Here is a 12,164-nt window from a genome sequence, read left to right on the forward strand (position 1 = left end):
TTCACTCAAAGCACTCAATTTTGGCAGCCCTTAGATGTTAAATTTTTGCTAAGCGTCCAATAGTTGAACCAAAAAAAAAACACCACACAATTTCTTAAATACATTAAATTCAAAATTTGCCCTGAAGCATCTCTATAAAACGATTAATCTCATTAAGTGCGTGCCTTTTTCATCACCGACACAATTAATCTTCTGGGGCAACAAAATCCGAAGTTCTATTATACCTTAATCCCTCTAATCAGGCCAATATTGATACAGTTGAAAAACAAGCGTTTGGTTCAGTTTGGTAGGTTTTTTGCGAATTGTCCGAAAAAATCGGTTTTGAACATATTCCGTATCAGAAAATACATCCGTTTTATTTAATTAAAAACCAAAAAAAATGACAAACATCTGGTACTCGGGCGTCTGGAGGACTTCAATTGTAACACTTAAGTAAAAAAAAACACGCAAAGTATAGGAAAAACCATTCAGAATCAATACTTCCAGCTCCACCTGGTTGGCATTCGTTCGAAATGATCTTACGAGCAAACAGCGCTCAACGTAATAACAGACTGTGGTGTTTTTTGTGGCGAATTCGCCATTCAGTTTTTAACAAATTGTTCAAACGTCCAATCAAATGCGTGAAAACTGGCCCAAATGATCAATGGAAGACTATTGAAACCTCTTTTGCACACTGCCTTTATTGCACTTAACACTGTGAAAAAGAGCTACTGTCCAACACTTTAATAGTTGAATGGTTGAATATTTGCCTGCAATCCAACCGATAAATTTAAAATAAAAACATTTTGTTACAAAAATTAGTTGAAAATCACATTCGAAAATTTCGACCAGTTCTGCTTTGCGAAATTATGACCATCTTAAAGATCTTTTGAGTTGAAAGTGACTTTCGGTTGTTGATTGATGTTAACAAACTTGGGACATCCTGCAGAATAATCGAATTACAGGAGTTTATGAATGGTCAAATAAACGTTTTTTATCCGGCTTTGTACTACTTATTGAAAAACACTTTTAAATTATTGTTATAATCGTTTAGTATTACAAAACTGAAGTGAAATTGAATGGCACATTTTAAGATGTTTTGTGCACACAAGAATTAGACCAGAAATCTGGCGAAACTTTGTTCATAAACAAATAGAATTTCTGTAACTACACGTTTTTTCTCTTTTTCTGTTTTATTTAAAAGTTTAATTGACTCAAACCCAAAGTCGCAGTAAATCTGCGTGTTGTATAATTTATTCAGTTGATTCGTTATCCAACTTGACTATATTTTACATTATTCAAACATCAAATGCCTTTATTAGAAAGGTAAATAGCAAAAGTAGTTTCTTCTGGTAAATAGTTTCCTCCTGACGTTTCGCAAGCACGAGTGGCTCGCATCTTCAGAAGTGGTTTGCTTGCCGAGTCATTAAGGAATTATTTCACACGGCGGCTTAACAGCTCGAAAAACGTTACCAGTGTCAAATTCGAATATTTTAACAATATAATTAATTTAAAAAAACAACATTTAAGTAGCGTATTATTCTTATAATCAGTTTGTGTCAAAATGTTTCGTGCACAGCCAAATCGCAAAAATCATAAAGAAAAAAGGTGAACCATTCATTATTCCATACATTTCCAGAAGCCAAGAGTAATTTTTCTAAATAAGCATGGATATTTAAAGTCCAATTTCGATAGTCCACCAAAATTGTGTTTCACCTACCAATGACTGATGGTATATACAAGAACCGACAATCTCAGATGAAGACGCTTCATTTTTTGTGTTTTTCATTCGATATAAGCGAACAATAATTGAATTGTGAAGAATTGTAGACAGATAGCACACACAACACAGCCACAATATCCCATTCGAATCTAGCATCATCAATACTACTTCTAGTAACTAGGATGATGAAGAAATGATGACTCACATAATTTACCTGAATTCCGAACCAGCACATGGGCGGCGAGCAGTTTCAGGGAATGGACCTCGAACAGCAACGGATGGAAGAGCAGCTCTCTGGCGGACCAACGTTCGGTCGGATTCCTCCGCAGACACTTCTCGATAAAGTCCTTCTGGCTGTCGTCCTCCAACAAGTCGATGGTCTGCTTCACATTTTCTTCGGTCACCTTTTTGCCGGACTCTCCGTTGCCGATGATCTCCAGCGCGGCCATTTCCAAGGCGCACATCCCGAATGCGTATATGTCCAAAGCGGGACTTATGGCTAAACAAGCAAATTGTTCAATGTTATTCGACAGATTATCTTCTTATATTTGTTGAATGGATTTAGGGGATCAATATTGCCCCCCTTCTGAGAGTATAAATCGATAACAAGGAGGAAGATTTTAGACGAGTTTGGTCTTGTACAATCTCCAAAAGGGTAATCAGGGCAAAAATCTGAGGCTTTCTAATAAAATCAGTTGCGACCTGACGGGAATATGTACAGTACAACTTGAATAGTGCAGACAGATCTTTGGGGCACATGGACAGGCTATTAATGTCTCCAGATTACTAGATTTCAGGAATGACCATCAATCAGAGTTCCTCAAGACTCAAAGTCTCTCCTTCAACTTCAAAGTTGTCGAATTTATTAGAAAGTAGAGCGAGAAATAGAAAGACACATTTTCATAAATTAAACATTTTTCTGAGCAAAATATTCATCTTCCTACAGTTTTTTAGAAACTGTTTGTTGGGTATTTCTTTGTCTCAAAAATTTTTGTCTATAAGACAGAATTTCTCACGTCTTTTATTAAAGATTGATAAATTTTTGAGGCGAAATACTCAACAAACAGTTTGTAAAAAACTGTAGGAAAAAGATGAATACACATATTTTGCGCTGAAAAATATTTAATTTATGAAAATGTGTACTCGCCTCAACAATATAGAACTTCCTACAGTTTAGGTCGGCAACTGGGTCTTCTATGAGCCATTCATGTGTAATACTGTTCTTCAGATCACGTTCTCGGTTTAAATTCAAAAGCGGATTCCATATCGACTGCTGCAATTTTTGTTATGCTATGCAAGTGTATTTAAACTAATGTCCTCAACTGGAGTTTTGAACATTTTAAGCTCAGACATTTTTTTACATTAACCAATTGTTCAGTATGATTACAAAGGGGTTGGTTTCATTATTACACCGAATGCCGGATAAAAATACCGAGAGCATTTGGGCAAAAATATTTCTTGTTAAACCGTTTATGCAGCGATGAAACGTTTTTGTGATAAACTACCAAAAATTTAGCTAAAAAAAGTTGCTAGATTCTAAGTGAGTCTCAAAATGTCCAGATGGAAAGCATACATAATTGCATCCGAGTATATTGCAAAAGGTTTTGAACGCTTGTGAGCTTTTTCGTCTAAACTTTCCAGGCAATTCCCAGATACTTCAAGTTTTATTGCCAGTTCTGTGTTGTTGGCTCCACAACAAGTCTTGAGTCTGGATAGTGCGAAAGAAAGACAGACATTTTGATACTCTGATGCATTCCATCCCCAATTTATGTTATTAATCTCTCCGTGAATAGAGCTTTCGCTGATGCAGTGCGCAATAAATCCGATAAAGCCAATGATTTGCAAACTGTACTAAATGCTGTAAACAGAGCGAGCAAACAGACAGGACTAAAACTTAACATGAACAAAACGAAAGTTAAGGTTATTTCTAGGGAAATTTGCCAAATATACACCTTGAACTCAACGGAGAGCAAACAGAACTGGTTAAGCAGTTCGAGTACTTGGGATGTATTGTGAACGATCTTGTAATTGGGTCTAGGATAGAAGTTGAGAAGGTTCCCCATTGACCAGAATTTAATCCTCGAAGAACTGAGAGACTGAGAACGATATAAAGAAACGAAAGATCTCCCATAATACTGCATGGGAGTTGAGCTGGAACATCCGCCAGTGGACAGAAATGAGGAGCTTTAAATCGCTTCATGAAACAGCTCTGAATAAAGCAAAATGATAGGAATCTGCATGGCACCATTGTTAGATTTGTTTCTCCCACTACAAATCATTTTCTTCTTTAAATCGGGGACGAATGAAGATGTTGCAGTGTGAGTTCTATCAAACTACAGGTACTTTTTTAAACTGTGCAACAAAATTTTGGAACACTTGGAGAGTTTTTAATAGAATCCGGAAAAGCAGTGTAAGAACGAACCCATTGCAAAATAAACTTTTCCCATAAGAGCCGACCATGCGAATGGCATGGGAAAATTTTTATTTGATCTGATGTTATACAGGATGTCCCGTAAGCACATGATCAAACGGGTACTGCGACCTTGCTTGGCTCAAAACATGACGATCTGACCTAAGTTTTATTCAGAAAAAATGTCTGAAAAAGCTCTTCGAATAATTTGTTTTGTGAAATATCATACGATGGATTTTTATGAAATTTGCTGTAAATTTTTTCTTATGCAAGACTTTGACGAAGCAACCGAGTTCATCCGCTTTGGACAAGTGCGTAAGTCTTGAAGGTCTTGGTACAAAAACTACCAGAAATTTTTATTTGGTCGCTGGAATCAATTGATTTTTTTCAATTGAAGTAAAATCTAGTAGCATTCATAATTTTTGCGCAAAAAATATTTCTGTTCTCTTGCAACTGACAATTTTAGACATTCATTAACTTAATTTAAGTATTTTGTAATATCGTAGTGTTCAAATGGATTTTAATAAAACTTGCTGTGGATTTGTTCCTTTGCTGTCAATTTTAATAAAACTCGCTTCTTCTTTTCGTCAGATTTCCGATGAACGTAATTAGGACCAAAACGCTTACAAAAGACGACCGAGCTTAAGACTTTGACTATGTCGGTCAGCTAAAAATTATAAAATGCTTGCAAATTAGTTTATTATAAAAGAGCATTGCCGCTTACGACGACGTTTGCAGTGAATCTCTGAAATTACTACATAGCAAGAAACCAAAAAAAAAAATTTTTGCGCAAAAACTATGCATGCTACGAGATTTTACGAAACGCCCAAAAATGTTCCACAAGCATTTGTACAATAACTCAAAAAAGTTAGTTGATTCCAACTTCCAAATAAAAAGTTCTAGTAATTTTCGTACCAAGACACTCATCAAGAACTCACCACTTGCCCAAAGCCGATGAACTCGGTTGCTTCATCAAAGTCTTGCATAGGAAAAAATTAACAGCGAGTTTCCATCCAGATAAAAATCCATCGTATGATATTTCACAAAACAAATTATTCGAAGAACTTTGTTCAGACTTTTTTCTTAATATAAATCGTCTTATTTCGATCGAAAATCGGTGCATAAATAATATTATTAGAATGAGAATGTGAACATTAGAATGAGATTCGCCCTAGAAATGCAAGCTTCCACATCAAGCCAATTCAGCTGGTCCAACAAAATTTTAGTTAGCATAAATTTACTAACGTTTAATAATATACGCATTGCCTTGTTTTTTTTGTTTTTGTAGCATGCATATATCTCCTTTATTCCTTGATATTAGCATAGAAGAAGCGTAGGTAGAATTTGGGAAAATATGGATATTAGAGTGAAAGACAGCAATTTAAACATGCCAAAGAATTCCTTCTGAACTTGAAAACAGATTAATTTTTCCTGTTGAATCTTCATAAATCCGTTCCACCTTCGGGTAAAACTTTCCGAAGAATTACGCTCTTTAAGGAGTCAGTTCGTTGCGAATTTCCAATTAGCCCTTAGCCAACAAAAAGTTTCCAAGCCGGATGTATTTGTGTTCTTACCACTAAAGACTTTTGCTTAAGAAACTAAAATATAACTTTATAGTCCAGTCAAATTAGTGTGTCACCTCGGAATTCAAGATAACAAGCTGTAAACTCTTTATCTTAAAATCGTAAAACTTGTCTCAAAACCTTTTTATGCTAGCGTTGACGCGACTGTAGATAACTAAGATCAAAGGTAAAAAAAACGTCTTTTTACGCATTATTTGGAAATATTTCGTTTCCTGTAAATTTTACGGTATTTTAATTTATTATGAATATTAGAGCGGATTAAATTATATACATTTTTTGCTTCAAAATTTTTTTTATACGCTAATCGGCTTTTGAGGTAGAGGGCGGAGAGCCCGCAGTGTTTAACTATGTTCGGGGTTATTGATTGAACTTTGGCCACTCCGTTTTAACTTCTAATTTGAAAATTAAAGAAAATGTTTAATACAAAAGTTGTAAATATAAACGTCTAGTTTATTTTAAGATAGTACCAATTGATACAGGGTGTCTCAAATTCAAGTGACACACTAAACTTACCTTTTTTAAATGGAATGTGGTACTTTTTATTGCATATTTGAGCTATTTGTAAAATTCTAGGCCCATTCGATATAAATGTTCAATATTGATTAAACTTTGGCCACCACGTATTAACATCGAATTTGAAAATTAGAGAAAAATGTTAAATACAAAAATTGTTGTAGATTAACGTTAACGTCTAGTTTATTTTAAGATAGTAACAATTGGTACAGACACAAATATTTTTGAAACAAAAGTTGTAGATAATTTAAACCGCAACAAAATTGAAAATAAATTCAAATACCGTAAAATTTAAACGAAAATTGCGAAACGAAATAATTTGCAAAAAATGCGTAAAAAGCCGTTTCTTTACCTTTGACCTTAGTTATCTACAGTCGCGCCGACACTTAAAAGTATATTTTGAGACAATTTTTAGGATGTTAAAATAAAGGTTTATACGAGTTTACAACTTGTTATCTTGAATTCCGAGACTGTTACCCTATTTGGACTATTTAGCAATTTCCCTCTCCAATCAACGCCAATCGAGTGTTTCAAATGTAGAATAAACTCGCACACCTTAGACCTTCTAACTTATACCACATTCTCGCGAGCATTACAGATGTCGGAATGCTCCACAATTAGTGCCTGAAGTATCCAAGTTATACTGTAAATGACTGAAGTTAATGAACTGCTGCTGCTTTTTCCCTTTAAAGTGCGTAGCAAACATTCAAAACAAAAGTTCTGACTGAAAAAACTGGCTTCCTCTCGAAATCCCCGCAATTAATCAGTTCTTCGAAACTCACCAGGATGTTCTGGAGCGATGAAATGCATATTTTTGAAGTCGTCATGGCAGGTCTTCACGTGATGATTTATCGAGTCGGGAGCCACTAAAGGAAATAGAGAGTAAAGTTAGTACTACCCAGGCGATGACAGGATAAGGGGGCCGATAAGGGACCACCGTGAACGAGCGGCTCGTCGAACCATTCTCCGCATTTGAACACTCATAAAGTCGTTTGGGCAGGGTTTTTTTCTGAGCTGTGGCAACAAACGCCCACTGCGAATAAGCGGAAAATGGTTAAAGCTCGAGACGGAAACGGGCGCTTTACAAAACCGCCGATTGCCCAGCGTGGTTGGCGCCCGGAAGCGCCCAACCGCTCTTCCAGACGCGACACGCCCGACCATGGCACAAAAACAGCGCCCATTTAACAGCTCCAACTCTCAATGCCCAGTTCTGAGAAAGTTGCAGTCAAAGGATTTAAACACCGAACAAAGTTCCATTTTTCAAGAGGATTCGATTACTTAAAATTCATTGTGGGAGGTTGGCTGCTTTACAGGGAGCTTCTCATTAAGTGTGCCTCATTTAATGCCTCATTCACAATGTGTTCAATATGAGAAGGGTCCCGATATCCCCATGCTAGCCCTTCTGATCTTGAACACAGTGCATAATAGTTATCAATGTGTGGAATAACGCGCACTAAATGTAGCTCAGCCTGTAGAGCTCCTGGTATGCATCTGCCTGCAGGGCCGCGTTTTTCACTCAACAGCGATTTTGGCGTTTCAAGGTACAGTCCGCAAAAACACAGTGAATATTTAGTTCTTGAACCGCCAACGGGAAGTCGCCCTAGCAGGCGTTCAACATGAACCACCTCAGTGTCTAGAAATGTTTCTGATTTGAATGCTCAGGGTAAAGATCGGTTGACTGCACCAGGGTCAGAACTGCGCGCAACAATCCGCCGCCCCCAGTCCGCCTCCTACACGGCTATAGAATCAACCATGAGCAAAACAATAAAAAAATGAAATTACAATTCTCGCAACAAGATATAATCATATATATAGATATTTTGATTCGGTGAGGTTAAGGTTGGTTTTTTTATATGTGATTACCTGATCCGATCTTGACGAGCCCGTTGTGTTGTATAAATATGGTATCACAGGTCAGATTGCCGTGGATGATGGGCGGTGAACAGGAATGCAAGTAACTGTAAAGAAAACAGACTGGATTCATAGAACGACTCTTTAAAGTTGTTCGCCCGCGCCGACACATCATCGCTGAAAATTAATTTTGCCTCCAGAAGGCGAACCAACCACCTTTGACTTGGCTGCCAACAGAACGCTCGTTTTTTGCTCGATAGACTGTCAGATGGCCAAAAGTACTTCCTTTACCAAAAGCGACCATCATGCAGCACATGAAGTTTACCAAACCTCTAGCACTTTAACAGTCTAATGGATATTCTTAGGAAAAAGTTAAAAATTGTGCGTCTATTGTAGTTTCGGGACAGATATTCACTGGGCGCTGACCAATGCAATTATTTGTATCAGTACCTGTATTCTAGAGGCCCTTGGCAGCAACGGCCATAGAATATCCATCTGGATCTCGCAATCAGCCGCTCTCGGCCAAAAATGTTCGGTTCGCCCAGACACTACTAAACACTATCAAGGTTTTGGGGTGGTTGGATCGAGATCGATCGAGTTCCTCGCCACTTCCTTACTTACCTTGTGTAAGGAGCGGTGATAAGAAAAAACCACTGCGTGAACACTGACAACCAAGCCGACCACAATAACGCTGCGATAATACTTACAATAGGATCTAGCTTATTGTGGCGGACGTTATTAATAGTAACAAACCCGGATTTAAACAATAGTCTTAAAGCTAAACAGTGTACAAGCTTACAATTAGATCAAACACCTGTTCATTTGGGAGAAGAGAATCGATTTAGTGTTGGTGGTGTTGGGGGGATGGGACCGTCCAATTACCTTAATGCTGAGAGTATTTGGGTGCACCATCTCCTCCAAGCTGGCAGGGGCAGCCTTCGTACGTTGCGTTTGGTACGTTTGAGGAACTGTTTCAGGGAGCCGGACGACATGTACTCAGTAATGAAGATTACCTGAAATCAAATAAACATATTTGAAAAATTCGATATCGGCATTTGGTTCCTAAACATGCGTGTGAGCCGTAATCAACGACTTAGTCAAGTACCCTTGTTTAAGATAACAGAGCCAAGAAATAAATAAATAGACAGGTGGCAAATAGTGGAGATCGATCTGTGGCCTTCAGAAAAAACCTCCTGAGCTTATCAAACTACATGTTTTGGAAAAATTATTGCAATCTTCAGGGTTAAAACACAATTGAGTTCCCCACAAACTTTCTGTAATAGTGGACTTAATAATTGAATTTCGATTGCTTTTTCCTGAAATAATATTTCTTGACAATCTCAAGAAGATAAAGACAAATTTCTGTTGTTGTTGGTCGGACTTCATGTTGTCCAGAATTTTCGTGTGTTGAAAAATATTTTCAATCAGAGTTCAGTATTATTGACTGCATTATTATTATTACCAAAAGAGGAAAATCAACAATATTTCCAATATCAAACATTGGGTAACTTTTCTGTAGCCGTAGCTCGTGTTAATAATATAAATATAATAATAAAATTTTCGTCGTCTTTGAATTTCGTTGGTTTCCATTTAAAACGGTTACTTCAGAAGAAAGTTGGCAGCAGGCAACAAACAAATGCGTGGAAAAAGATGCTACTAGATGCAACTTGGGTTTAGTTCAGCAAAGTCCTGTAGTATCCAAACACGGTTAATAGTTTTTTCGCTTTATATCGTGCTCTTTTGGAAGTGATTTCTGAAAACCAGTTGAGAAACCAGAATGAGACTTAAATTTCTTGGTTAAAAAAACTCATTGGTTAATGAGTTATAAGCCATGGCCGGTGACGGAATTTTAACATCTAACCAAAAAAAGCCATCAACATATTGCTTTTGGGCATACGATTGCTTGAAACTATTTGGTCCAAAACGAGAAAATCCGGAAAATTTGAAGAAACTTTAAAAAACTGCAGAGCGATGAGGGTGACGAGTTTTCCAAATATTGATAATATGCTTCTGCATTCTCTGGTCGTTTTTTGAGAAAACCTAAATTTTGTCGAAAAAAACAAAATATAACTTTGTATCAATTTTGTCCCAAATTCAAAGGCAAAACGGGTATGAGTAATGAGTTAAAACTCATGGCCGATGACGGAATGGCATCTAACAAGAAAAAGCAATCAACATATGGGTTTTGCGCATACGATTGCTTGAAACTATTTGGTCTAAAACCGGGGAAAATCCGGAAAATTTGAAGAAACTTTAAAAAATTGCAGAGCGATGAGGGTGACGAGTTTTCCAAATATTGATTATACGCTTTTGCTTTCTCTGATCTTTTTGGAGGAAACCTAAATTTCGTCGAAAAAAAAACAAGATAACTTTGTTTCGATTTTGTCCCAAATTTAAAGGTAAAACGGGTATTCGAAAAAGACGATAAAGAAGACCAAACTGTAAAGACGACGACTTTTCTTGCAAAATCCATCTTTTAACTTTTTTGCATAAAATACTCTGTTTGCCAAAATTTAACAGTAAAACGTTCGGAAAAAACGCGTTGTTCTGTTTAGAGAGAGTTTTGTTTAGAAATATTGACCTAAAGGTGAAGAAACCGGGATTTAAATAAACCATATTATTCACAGCGACAAAAGTGACGAGTTTTCCAAATAATTGATTATAAACTTTCACTTGTTCCATTCGGGGAAATATTTTTGGGTTAGTTAAAACGAAAAATAATAAGTTTTTTACGTAGAAACAATTGCTTAATAGAAATTTTGCCAAAACTGGAATGAGCTGAAATTTAAAAAAAACTTGAAAAATCTCCAGAGCGATGGGGGTGGCAAATTTTACAAATATTTTTTGTGAAAACTTGCCCTTTGGTCGTTTTTTCAAGATCATCTTAACTTCTTTCGGCAAAAAACTGAATAAAATTATTTGGTTTTTGTGCCAAATTCGAAGCTGAAAATGGTTTTCTAAAGTTTACAAACCGATGAATGAGGCGAACTTTCTAGCAAAATTAATTTTGTCATTTTTGGCTGCAAAGATCCCAATATTGTCAGAAAAGAAGAAAATCATCAGAAAATAATGTTTTTAGCGTTTTGGTTAAAAACTTTTAGTTTTGTGTTCAGTTGAGCAAATCTTAATGATTTTCGGGAAAAAACGGTAGGAATTTATTTTCGTTTTTGACCCGAATTCGACGCTGAAAAAAGTTTTTGTAAAATTTCTACAAAGCTATAGATTTATCTTGTTATTTTTCGCGTAAAAGACCTCCAGATCGCCAGTATTTTAAAGTGAAACTCTACATAACAGAGCGTTTTTTGAGTGAAAAGTAAAGTAAAAAAAATCAGTCAAAACTACAAAACCACATTTTTTAAGCAAGCTCTACAGGCTGCAGAGGAATAGAGGTGACGGGTTTTCCAAATAATTTATTATAAACTTTCGTTGATTCTGTTCGTTTTTTGATAGAAAATTATTTAATTCTTGTCCCAAATTCCAAGCTGGAAAAAGATTTCGAAACTTTTTACAATGGGACGAAGGAGAGTATTCTAATAAAATTTTTCATACATTTTCGCGAAAAATACCCTAAGATTTTTGAGTGAATCTTTAGAAAATTGAGCATTTAGAAAAAAGAGTAACTTTGCTAAAACTGAAAAATTCTGAAGAAATGTTAAAAATATTATTGATAAATGGCCCTTAAAATAACTTTAAAAGCAAGTAAAAAAAGTCATCAACATTTTTCCAGCAACTAATCTGAGTTACTGCGCCGGTGCATTGGGTTGGCGAAACAAGCCATTTGCGTAGCAGTGCGCCAACTTCTAAAAATGAGTTACCCAGGCCTAAAATAATCTAATAAAACAACACAATAAAATAAAACACAAAGTTTAAAGTACGGTTTAAATGAACACACTACACGAACTACGTGCAGGCCGGGCGTGTCTTGTAACATCAGACTAATCACATGGCGTTTCAGCTAGACGCCAATTTGACCCCATTTAATAGCAAAATATTTTTTTCGGGATTTATTTTTCTTGCAGTGAATTTATATGCAACAAAGGACACCAGGTCCTCTGTTATCTCCCAACACATTTTTTATCGTATTATGAGTTGCTGCATCATAAAA

The 12,164-nt window shown here is 36.3% G+C and overlaps 1 protein-coding gene across 2 annotated transcripts in view; it reads right to left on the reverse strand.

The window, feature by feature from the left end:
* LOC109539559 (nuclear receptor-binding protein homolog) overlaps positions 1–12,164 on the reverse strand; it is a 72,090-nt gene that overhangs the window by 18,583 nt on the left and 41,343 nt on the right. Inside the window, exons 3-6 of one of the 2 annotated variants that reach the window (XM_019907374.2) lie at positions 8,942–9,072; positions 8,072–8,166; positions 6,991–7,074; positions 1,917–2,201 (exon numbers count right to left, since the gene is read on the reverse strand). In XM_019907374.2, the coding sequence (XP_019762933.2) occupies positions 1,917–2,201; positions 6,991–7,074; positions 8,072–8,166; positions 8,942–9,072 (595 nt within the window). Of the gene's footprint in view, positions 1–1,907; positions 2,202–6,990; positions 7,075–8,071; positions 8,167–8,941; positions 9,073–12,164 lie in introns of both variants that reach the window. The other variant, XM_019907372.2, reaches the window with a different exon arrangement.

This window comes from Dendroctonus ponderosae, unplaced genomic scaffold (assembly GCF_020466585.1).
Source record: "Dendroctonus ponderosae isolate FM_Combo_2020 unplaced genomic scaffold, Dpon_F_20191213v2 Dpon_F_20191213_5, whole genome shotgun sequence".
Lineage (NCBI taxonomy): Eukaryota > Metazoa > Arthropoda > Insecta > Coleoptera > Curculionidae > Dendroctonus > Dendroctonus ponderosae.